The sequence below is a fragment of the Podarcis tiliguerta genome (assembly GCF_965153285.1).
Source record: "Podarcis tiliguerta genome assembly, chromosome: 2".
NCBI classification, from domain to species: Eukaryota; Metazoa; Chordata; class Lepidosauria; order Squamata; family Lacertidae; genus Podarcis; species Podarcis tiliguerta.
This window is the reverse complement of record NC_139535.1, coordinates 1,618,207-1,630,274: the sequence shown is the minus strand read 5'-3', so window position 1 is coordinate 1,630,274 and position 12,068 is coordinate 1,618,207. Positions and strand designations below refer to the sequence as shown.

General features: G+C 46.1%; 1 protein-coding gene across 4 annotated transcripts in view; it reads right to left on the bottom strand.

Moving 5' to 3' along the window:
* Positions 1–755: 755 nt before the first annotated feature.
* LOC310670699 (uncharacterized protein) overlaps positions 756–12,068 on the bottom strand; it is a 93,004-nt gene continuing 81,691 nt past the window's right edge. For 2 of the 4 annotated variants that reach the window (XM_083426390.1, XM_083426388.1), the window contains exons 2-3: positions 3,669–3,746; positions 756–2,295 (exon numbers count right to left, since the gene is read on the bottom strand). In XM_083426390.1, the coding sequence (XP_083282516.1) occupies positions 948–2,117 (1,170 nt within the window). In that variant the 5' untranslated portion in view covers positions 2,118–2,295; positions 3,669–3,746 and the 3' untranslated portion in view covers positions 756–947. Of the gene's footprint in view, positions 2,296–3,668; positions 3,747–5,202; positions 5,371–12,068 lie in introns of those variants that run through there. The other 2 variants (XM_083426389.1, XM_083426387.1) reach the window with 2 other exon arrangements.

Genomic DNA, 12,068 nt, shown 5'->3' with positions numbered 1-12,068 from the left:
CTCTCACCACCACCTTCCCACATGCAGCATCTTACTTTTTGTCCTCTCTTACCACCCAATTCCCTTGCTCACTATTCCAATTCCCTTTATTGCAATTTATAGAGGCGAGCAGAATGTCCACTGTCACCCCTCCTCTCCTTTCCAATGCTCCCCCTCCCCACTTCCAGGGGCTCCTTTTGCCCAATTGCCCAGGAAACATCTGATTTAGGGGGAACACCTCAGGTTTGTTTTGGAACACGGGGGCCCATAGAGCTACGAGTGGGAGAGCAGCCCCTGCCTTTGTTGCTCAGCGGAGGAATATTTTTGTAGAAATTTCAGCTTTTCTTAACACAGGCAAAAAGGTACTGTTGGCAGTGTTTACATAAATGCTTGCCAACTCTTTTTATAAATGCTGTGATTCAAGATCTGGGGAGATACAAGCATTTTCCCGTGACCTGTTTACTAGAGGGAAGCAATGTTAAAAAGCGTGGGAACTATTTACAAACAATTTAAAAAGACAACAAAAGGATTTGGACTCCTTGGCAGGTTTTGAACAAACATCCACAAATTCATTAGTAGAACATATGATAGATAATGTACAATGATATGTACAATTTTATACCATGCAGAGAATAATATGTATAAACAAATCAGAGGGGAGCTGAGGGAAGTCTCTGGAAGGGGAGAGAGGGAGGGAGTGGGGAAAATGTAATTAGTTATATTGTTTTATAAACTTGATTAAAAGTGATTACTTTTATTTATTTATTTTTTTAAAAGCCACTGAGAGATCCAGCACAAGCAGGAAAAAGTTTTTACCTCTGTCCCTTGCCCGCCAGAGATAATCAACCAGCGCCACCAGGGCGGTCTCAGTCCGATGGCAGGGCCTGAAACCCAATTGGGACAAAAGCAGTCTAAATGGTCCACATCCTCCAGATATGCCTGGATTTATTCTGCAATCAAACATACATTTAAATGGTTTTTCCCATGTGAGTTTGTTGATGTCTTCTAAGCGTTGTACTATTAATGAAGCTTTTCCCACAATCCATGCATTTAAAAGGTTTCTCCCCTGTATGAGTTTGTAGATGTACATTAAGACTTGAACTCTGAATGAAGCATTTTCCACACTCAAAACATTTATATGGCTTCTCTCCTGTATGAGTACACTGGTGCATTTTCAGCGATGCTCTATGACGGAAGCATGTTCCACACTCCATGCATCTAAATGGTTTTTCGCCTGTGTGAGTTCGTAGATGTATGGAAAGTTTTGCCCTTCCACGGAACGCCTTTCCACACTCTGTGCATTCAAATGGTTTTTCCCCTGTGTGAATTTGATTATGTCTTCTAAGCGTTCCACTCTCTCTGAAGCTCTTTCCACACTCCATGCATTTAAATGGTTTTTCGCCTGTGTGAGTTCGTAGATGTATGGAAAGTTTTGCCCTTTCACGGAACGCCTTTCCACACTCTGTGCATTCAAATGGTTTTTCCCCTGTGTGAATTTGATTATGTCTTCTAAGCGTTCCACTCTCTCTGAAGCTCTTTCCACACTCCATGCATTTAAAAGGCCTTGCCCCTGTGTGAGTTCTTTTGTGTACTCTAAGGGTTTCGCTCTGACTGAAGCTCTTTCCGCACTCCATACATCTGTATGGTTTCTCACCAATGTGAGTGCGATGATGTGCATTAAGGTGCTTACTAAAATGGAAGCTCTTTCCACACTCCATACATTTAAATGGTTTCTCACCAGTATGAGCGCGATGATGTGCATTAAGGTGATTACTCAAAAGGAAGCTCTTTCCGCACTCCATACATTTAAATGGTTTTTCACCCCTGTGAGTTTGCTCATGTATACAGAGGCATCCACTTTTTTTGAAGCATATTCTACAGACAAAACATTTATATGATTTCTCTCCTGTATGAGTACATTGATGCATTTTCAGCGAATCTGTACGACCAAAGCATTTTCCACACTCCATACATTTAAATGGTTTCTCCCCTGTGTGAGTTCTCTGGTGTCTTCTAAGCGTTCCACTTCCTGTGAAGCTCTTTCCACACTCAATGCATTTAAATGGTTTCTCCCCTGTGTGAGTTCCTTGATGTTGTGTAGGAGTTCCACTCCTACTGACGTCCTTTCCACAATCCATACCTTTAAATGGTGTCTCCACTATTTCAGTTCCTTGATGTGAACTAAGTGTGTTCACTGACTGAATCACATTGTATGTTCCAAAAATTTAAATGATTTTTTCGTGATTCCTAATGAAAGTACGGATTGCTCTGTCTGTCTTCTCTATTGCTTGCACTGGCGTAGGGGGAAAGGAAATCCTGTAGAAGAGAAGAGTTTGGATTTGATATCCTGTTTTATCACTACCCTAAGGAGTCTCAAAGCGGCTAACATTCTCCTTTCCCTTCTTCCCCCACAACAAACACTCTGTGAGGTGAGTGGGGCTGAGAGACTTCAAAGAAGTGTGACTAGCCCAAGGTCACCCAGCAGCTGCATGTGGAGAAGCGGAGACGCGAACCCGGTTCACCAGATTACGAATCTACCGCTCTTAACCACACTGGCTCTCCAAAGAAGAAACAAAAGAATATAACACACATCAAGTGCCTTTGGTACCTTCTCTTATTTTAACATCTCATACACTCTTCCTTCTTCTATGTGCCAATTTTTTAGGAAATGAAATAATGTCAGATAATAGCATTGCATCAACTTTTAATAATAATCAATTATTGTTAATAATGCAGCATGATCTAAGATACAGTGCTTCTCTAAAACTGGCAAATTAAATAAAGAGGTTCCTCACAGGAAAGGGAACTGCTCTCCCTCCACGAACATGCCCTTTATTTCTCAGGTTCAGAATTCCCAATGACTTTTTTGTCCTAATCCCTTAAATGTTTGGTTGCAAGTCTCTTTGGGTAAGATAAAGTGACTACACTTTATCAATTCAATTAATCATAATAATGGACTACTACAGACATGTTCATCCGGTTGAGCGCGATCGACCAATAGATCATGTGAGTGATCCTGGTTGATCATGGGATTACTGGGATAGGCGTCAGTTGTGCAGCTCCCTTTGATGGGGAGGAGAGAGAAAGGGCTGGCTTGGGGGGTGGGGAGAGCTGCTTAAGGGGGAGGGGCTAGCTTGGGAGGGTGGAGAGATGACTGGCTCTTCAGAGAGAGAGGTTTTGCCTCCCTTTAACCCCCCCAACTGAAACTCCCCCCTCCTGCATCCAGTTAGCCACCTCCTTCCACCCACGCACCCCACTCCTCATTCCTCCAGTGACAATGGGTAGATCACTGCCAGTTTTTTATAGTGGGAGTAGATCGCAGTCTGTTGGGTGTTGGACGTGCCTGGACTACAGGAACCCCTTAAATTCAGTAGCAATCTTCCTGATACCTTAAATCCCAAAGACATGAGAATAAAGATAGTGGTTAATACTGAAAATCTGGTGGAATGGAGAGGAGGAGTGGGACGTAGTTATCACTGCGTAAAGGTGAAAAAAAGATACTCTGCCTACAACCTTCATAGCAATGGGCAGGGAAGGGCGGACTGGAGGCAATGTCTCTCCACAGAAACATGGGTAAATGGGTGAAATTGCAGAAGACAAGCCAAAATTGGGTCATCCTCTCAATCCAGCAGGGCTTTTGATATATTTTTACGTTGTGAAATGTCTCACTGCATACTGTAAGAGCTTACCTCTCAATTTCCCCTTCACGTTTCTGTATTCTTCTTTTTCTAGCAAAATGTGCTTAGACTTGTGAGTCAGAGTCTCTCCTGTGTGGAACAAGTAAAAGAGAAGTGCTGTTTATGTCATATGTGACTGTCAAAGTCTTCAGAAACATTCATCTTTTGAAGCAAAAACAATAAAGTTCCTGGTGGCCCATTGGAGGCTAATAAACCGCAGCATCAGCTCACGAAATGTTACGGACAAGATTACAGCATTGCTATAAACGATAATCCCACCCACTCCCTTTCTCTCACACACAGTGTTTGTGGAATTCTGCACTCTCACACACCTCGCCTGTAATACTGGCAATCCTTGGCCTGCATATGCACATGAATGTGTGCAAAGCCTCCAGTCACAAGCATTGTCTATCCTAATAATGGACCCTTTGTCCTTTTAAGCACCCCAGACTGTGAAGCTGCACACATTTACTGTCTTTGGGTCTGATGGATTGTGTCTCAGCTTGTAACTCCCTTTGACATATAGAAAGGTATAGAAAGGCTGTCCATATATCTATTATACACAAATCCTGAAATAATTTCCATAGCACCTCCAGCCATGTTTTTTGAGTAGTGGACCACATTATCACCTCAATTAAACATGCAGTGGAACTAAGGCTTAGAAATGAAACCCTGGGAGAGGCAGACGGGTGTTTTCTGGCCCTTCGTGGAAGAGGATTCCAGAAGCAAAGAACCCCTCTGGACAGCCCTCTCTCCTTCCTCTCAAGAGCTTCCTGCGCTTTCCTCTTCTCTCCAGCTGGACCAACGACCTGGCTTGGTGTTAACGCTGCTCTACCTTCTGACCCAGGTGGCGCTGTGGGTAAAAGCCTCAGCGCCTAGGGCTTGCTGATCGAAAGGTCGGCGGTTCGAATCCCGGCGGCGGGGTGCGCTCCCGTTCGGTCCCAGCGCCTGCCAACCTAGCAGTTCGAAAGCACCCCTGGGTGCAAGTAGATAAATAGGGACCGCTAACTAGCGGGAAGGTAAACGGCGTTTTCGTGTGCGGCTCTGGCTCGCCAGAGCAGTGATGTCACGCTGGCCACGTGACCCGGAAGTGTCTGCGGACAGCGCTGGCCCCCGGCCTCTTGAGTGAGATGGGCGCACAACCCTAGAGTCTGTCAAGACTGGCCCGTACGGGCAGGGGTACCTTTACCTTTACCTTCTGGAGCCCCCAGCAGCAGCTGGCCTGGGGGTGGGGGAAGGAGAGTCCAGCTTCCGGGAAGGAGGGGAGGGTGGGGAATTGGACCCCCTCCCATTTTCAGGGACCCTTCCCCCCAAGGCAGATTTCTGGGCAGGAGGGAAAAGCCAAGGCAGCCCCTCCGGAGATTCCCCCGCCAGCGCCACGCCAGCGCCCTCCCTTCCGATGGGCAGCGTCTCTTTCTCTCTCTGCCCCCCCCTGCCAATGCTGGACGGGGCTTTCCTTCCTCCCTCAGCCCCCCTCCACCAGGTTCCCCTGCCCCCTCCGTCCCTAGTCTCTCCTGCGCCCAGAGACCCCCTTGGCCCGGCTCACCCCTCGCCCTGCGCGCAGAATCTCTCTCGAGCGCGCCGACTTCTCCATCCGGAGGAGCCTCCCAAGACGAGCGGGGAGGAGGAAGGAGGAGGTAAGAGACGGAAGTGGGGGAGGGAGGGGTCTCTTCCCAGGCCTCTCTAGGCATCTCGGCTCTCTCGCTTCCGTAACCCCTTCCATGCACTCTCCTTCTCTCCAGCCAAAAGAGGCGCGCCTCGCCACACCCGCCCCGAGGGATTCCTGCCAGGGGGAAACGGGGACGCATCCCGAGGGGCGCTTGTTTGGTGGCGTCGGTTGAACCCCCAGACCTGTTTGGGGATGGGGGCCCTTATAGGGACGCCCTTGGCGGCCATCTCAATTCCATTCCTGCAAAGGTGCCCAAGGGGTACGATAATTTTATTGTTTGTATGCCACCCACCTGAATGGGTTTCCCCAGCCACTCTGGACGGCTGCAAACAAACCAAAAAGCAAAAACTTCCCTAACCAGGCTGCCTTCAGATATATTTTAAGAGGGTGCCACTACCGAGAAGGCCCTCTGTCTGGTTCCCTCTAACTTCACTTCTTGCAGTTAGGGAACCACCAGAAGACCCTTGGAGGAGGACCTCAGTGTTTGGGCTGAGCCATGGAGGTGGCCGTTTAAGGCTTTAAAGGTCAGCACCAATATTTTGTATTGTGCACAGAAATGTACTGGGTGCCAATGAACTTCTTTTAGGACTGGTGTTATATGGTCCCTGAGGCCACTCCCAGTCACCAGTCTAGCTGCCGCATTCTGGACTAATTCCAGTTTCCGTGTCACCTTCAAAGGTAACCCCACGTAGAGCCCATTGCAGTAGTCCAACGATAACCAGAGCATGTACCACTCTGGCAAGGCAATCTGCAGGCTAATTTATTTTTATTATTAAACCTTTAGAAGACATCTGAAGGCAGCCCTGCATAGGGAAACTTTTTAAGGTTTAATGTTTTAGTATGTATTCATAAGAGGCTGGGTTTAAATAAATTGTTCTTGTTGTTCTTGTTACACCTTTTAAGGAGAAAAAGAAATGTTTGTGATTCTTCAAAGGAGATGGTGCAATGCAGACCCTGCAGTTGTGGGTTCCTTACTTGGCAACTGGACTGCGTGCATCCAGGTCCCTGCTAATGGGTCCCAGGAAAGGTGCTTTTGGGGAGGGGGGTGGAGCAGTTCCTTTGTCCTTTCCTTCCCCCTCCTCCCTCTCACCACCACCTTCCCACATGCAGCATCTTATTCTTGTCCTCCCTTGCCACCCACTTTTCCAATTCCCCTTATTGCAATTTATAGAGGCGGGCAGAATGTCCACTGTCACCCCTCCTCTCCTTTCCAACGCTCCCCCCTCCCCACTTCCAGGGGCTCCTTTTGCCCAATTGCCCAGGAAACATCTGATTTAGGGGGAACACTTCAGGTTGGTTTTGGAACACGGGGGCCCATAGAGCTACGAGTGAAAGAGCAGCCCCTGCCTTTGTTGCTCAGCGGAGGAATATTTTTGTAGAAATTTCAGCTTTTCTTAACACAGGCAATAAAGGTACTGTTGGCAGTGTTTACATAAATGCTTGCCAACTCTTTTTATAAATGCTGTGATTCAAGGACTGGGGAAATACAAGCATTTTCCCGTGACCTGCTTCCTAGAGGGAAGCAATGTTAAAAAGCGTGGGGAGAGGATGGAGCCCTGAGACACCCCCTAAGTTGAGCACCCAGGGGTCCAAACACTCATCCCCCCAACACCACCTTCTGGACACAGCCCAGGAGGAAGGAGCGGAACCACTGTATATCCCTGCCCCTAACTCCCAATCCTCCGATACCGTCCACGAGGATATGTTAGTATTTACACTGTCATTTCTTTGGGAATGTATTTCACGAAGCACAGGTGGCATTGGGCAAATGAGGTGGCGCTTTCTGGGTTAATTCAGATGACTCTATCTTGACTTCTGAGAGGTCAAGCTGAGAGGTGTGGAGACTCTGTGCGCACAATGACTGGAGGAGTTTGTAAATAATACTCGTGGTTCAACGGTTGCCAACCTGACCAGTAGAGCTTTATTCTCAACAAACTGGGTAAGGTATATATTTTTATCACATATAGGTAACCGGATACCGTGGTCAATGGCATTAAAAGCCACGGAGAGATCCAGCAGAACCAGGAAACAGCTTTTACCTTTTTGCCCGCCAGACATAATCAACCAGTGCCAGTGTTACAGAAATTACATTAAAGTTAAATGTTACAAATATCATGCCTGAATGTATCCTTTCAACGTGACAGCTCAGGGAAGTTACCTAGCTTTAAAAAAATAATATAAAATCAACTTCTTTGCCAGTTTCCTTCATTCCAAATCTATTTCCCCCTTCAAAGGGACTCCAGGAAGTGCCCAGAGGTGACAATTGCTGAGCTGATTGTTGGCCAAGGAAAGCCTAATCCCATCACAAGACTTGCCAAGGGGCCAGACATGCAAAGGAAGTTCTATTGTACTTTGGGCGGTGGGACTTCAGAGGTGTTTGCCTGTGCTAATCTTATACCTGAGTCTTGCCCTGCCATGTCTGCTTATGCTAATCTTGTACCAAGGACTTGTCTGGACACGTTTGCCAAGGTTAAACTAGTGTAACCCCTGCCTACCCCTCCCCTTTTGTAACATGTCAGGGATGTAGCAATGATGCTGTACAAACTGTATTCTGGGATATGGTGGGAAAGTTCTAAAAGTCTTTGTCACCCCATCCTCGGGGTTCAAAATTCCTCTTTGAACCTGCTGCGCAATAAACTTTGGTCCACAGCTATTTGCTCCGGTTGGTGGCTGGACTCCTTCCTTTATTCCACAGGGACCCGTGGGCTCTACCCGACGAGCTGGGTTTCTGAGAAGCCTCACACCTAGATATTTCCATAACAGCCAACAAGTCGGTCTCAGTCTGATGGCAGGGCCTGAAACCCAATTGGGACAAATTAAGTCCAAATGGTCAATATCCGCCAGATGTGCCTGGATTTATTCTGCAACCAAACATACATTCAAATTGTTTTTCCCATGTGAGTTTGCTGATGTCTTCTAAGCGTTCCACTATTAATGAAGTTCTTTCCACAATCCATGCATTTAAAAGGTTTCTCCCTTGTGTGAGTTTGTAGATGTACATTAAGGCTTCCACTCTGAATGAAGCATTTTCCACACTCAAAACATTTATATGGTTTATCTCCTGTATGCGTATATTGATGCATTTTCATCGATTCTCTCTGACTGAAGCATTTTCCACACTCAAAACATTTATATGGTTTCTCTCCTGTATGAGTATATTGATGCATTTTCAGCGATTCTCTGTGACGGAAGCATGTTCCACACTCCATGCATTTAAATGGTTTTTCGCCTGTGTGAGTTCGTAGATGTATGGAAAGTTTTGCCCTTTCACGGAACGTCTTTCCACACTCTGTGCATTTAAATGGTTTTTCTCCTGTGTGAATTTGATTATGTCTTCTAAGCTTTCCACTCTCTCTGAAGCTCTTTCCACACTCTATGCATTTAAATGGTTTCTCACCTGTGTGAGTTCGCTGATGTTTTTTAAGGTCTCCGCTTTGACTGAAGCTCTTTCCACACTCCATGCATTTAAAAGGCCTTGCCCCTGTGTGAGTTCGCTGGTGTATTCTAAGGGTTTCACTCTGACTGAAGCTCTTTCCGCACTCCATACATCTGTATGGTTTCTCACCAGTGTGAGTACGATGATGTACATTAAGGAGCTTACTAAAAAGGAAGCTCTTTCCGCACTCCATACATTTAAATGGTTTCTCCCCTGTGTGAGTTCTCTGGTGTCTTCTAAGCGTTCCACTTTCTGTGAAGCTCTTTCCACACTCCATACATTTAAATGGTTTTTCCCCTGTGTGAGTTCGTAGATGTATGGAAAGTTTTGCCCTTTCACAAAAGGTCTTTCCACATGCCATACATTTAAATGATTTTTCCCCTGTGTGAATTCGCTTATGTCTTCTAAGGTTTCCTCTACAATTGAAGCTTTTTTCACACACCATGCATTTAAATGGCTTCTCTTCTGTGTGAGTTAGCTGATGTTTTGTAAGGTTTCCACTATCACTGAAGCACTTTCCACATTCTATGCATTTAAATGGTTTCTCCCCAGTGTGAATTCGCTGGTGTCTTTTAAAGTTTCCACTCTGACTGAAGGTCTTTCCGCACTCCATGCAACTAAATGGTTTCTCACCAGTGTGAGTTCGATGATGTGCATTAAGGTGTTTACTCAAAAGGAAGCTCTTTCCACACTCTATACATTTATATGGTTTCTCCCCTGTGTGAGTTCCTTGATGTTTTGAAGGAATTCCACTCCCACGGAAGTCCTTTCCGCAATCCATGCCTTAAATGGTGTCTTCACTGTTGCAGTTCATTGATGTGAACTCATTGTGCTCCCTGACTGAATCACATTGTACATTCCGCATATATAAATTCTATCTTTTTTATTCCCAATGAAATCTCTGATGGCCCCTCCGAATTCTGACTGCCTTCTCCACCACCTGGTTGGGAGTTGAGGAAAAGGAAATCCCGTTAAAAGGGAACAAAGCAATGGCACCTTCTCTTGTGTTAACATTTGTTTAACATTTCACACATGCTCCCTTCGCCTGTGTTCCTGTTTAAAAAAAATGAAATCCAGCCCCCTGCAATACAGGAATCTTTTGCCCCACACGGGTCTCCAAGTCACTTCCCTGAGATTAAGAGTCTTATGCTTTACTGACTGAGCTGAGTTTAAAAGCTTTACTTCCAGGAACTTGATTTAAGTGTTACAAAAAGAGTAAACAATACATTGACTCAGGTATGCAGGCCTCTTCTTACCCACTCTGGTCTCACTATAAGGCCCTGAGGTAGCATATATTTGCCAAAAACTAGATTTTCCACTAAAAAATAATAATCAAAATTAATTCTGCCTAGGGTTTCCCCTGAGATGTTGCCGATTTAGCCAAATTCCCTCACGAGGCCATTTTTACACCCCAAAACCAAGGACATGTGAGGAATTTTTCTGATATATGGGAAGCCTAACTCTGCTCCTCTCTTTCCTGCTTGCTGCATCTTCCACAACACCTGTAGGAATTTGTGTCTGCCTGCAAAACAACTTGACATTTTGAAATTCTATCCAAAGACCATGGTTCAGCTCCTAGAAAGGAAGGTGTGTGTGTGGGGGGGGTCATTTGGACCCACCCCCTTTTTCAGGGATCCATCTCTCCACGGACTTGGAGCAGAGTCAGATTCCTAGGCAGGAGGGAGAAGCTGAGGGAGACCCCTCCAGACAAGGGTGCCAACTTGAATAAAATATGGGGGGTATAATAAAAAATTTAAGGTCATATATATATAATAAATGTTCATAAATGTACCAACCAAGCACGTACATAGATATGTGGAGCAAATGTCTGGAACAGCACAGGAAGACCCACTTGAAACCATTTTGACTAGCAAACTGACCAAATGTTTTCTCTGCAAGGAGGGAGGGGGTGAGGGAGCCTTCCCATTGTCTCAGGAATTGGGTAATCGCCATCTCAAAGGAATGGGCACACTATCAGGAAAGGCAATCAGATAAGGCATTATCAGATAACCTGGCAGACAGGAAAAACAACAACATTCAAATTTCTGTTGCAGACCGCCTTTTCTGTGATGTATGTATAATGTTTCATGGCGTGCTCTGGTCCATGGGGTCACGAAGAGTCGGACACGACTGAACGACTAAACAACATATAGGGGGAGGCACACCTTTGTTCTGGGTCCTCCTCCCTGTGAGGGGAGCACCCTGTTGCAACAGCTTTAATAAAGATCAGGCTTACTAGCTGCTTTGCTTTTCAATATTCTCCGGTTGGCCTCTGTTATTTTCTCCTACCAATAGGAAACCCACTTAAGGACTCTATATGGGCTCTTGGGTACCCCAGAAGGGAAGAAGGACAGATTTTGTTTACAACAGGGGGCTACATAATTGATCACGACACAGCGTGCATACACCATTTGAATGGCAATGCCAATCAACTCGGGCGGGGGAGGGAGCAGCCCCCTCAAATATTTTATGGGGAGGGGCGAAGGGACCTCGGCTCCCCGACAGCGCACCAGGTGGATACGTCCCTCCGAAAAGCCACGTTTCCCGTTCTCTGTCTCCAGCCCGCCCCCGGCCAATGCTCACTGGACTTATCTTGTTCTTGCCCCGGGGATACTTCCATGCCCCCCAGCCCCTCCCCAGCATCCTCTGCCCTCCCTGAAGCTCTCCTGCGCCCAGAAACCGCCCTTGCCACATCTCACTCCTCGCCCTGCGCGCTGTTGTAAATAAAAATATGCCCTTTTCCCTTATGGGGTATCCAAGAGCCCATATAGAGTCCTTACATAGGTTCCCTATTGGTAGGAGAAAATAACAGAGGCCAACCAGAGAATATTGAGCAGCAAAGCAGCTAGCAAGCCTGATCTTTATTGATCTGTTGCAACAGGGTGCTCCCCTCACACGCAGGAGAGGAAGAGGACCCCCAAAATTGCTGTGCAAGGGCTTATAAAGACTTTTGAAATTCCCATCCTGTAGATCAAGACCACCCCCAGAAACATTATGCATACATCACAGAAGGGGTGTAACCTAAGACCACCCCTCAGATACATCCCACCTACATCACAGAAATTTAAATGTTATTTTTCTCCTGTCACAGTTTATCTCCTGTCTGGCAAGTTACTTGATTGGATTGCCTGGGGTGCCTGGCCATTCTTTTGTAGTGTTAAAATACTTATTTCCTGGGCCAGGTCACAGGCTCACACCTTATTCAAACAGACATATCCCTGAGACAAGATCTTGTGAGGAAAGAGACAATGGGGAGGCTTTTCCAGTTTAACCTTGCAGGGAAAGGATTTGGTCAGTTTAGGAATCA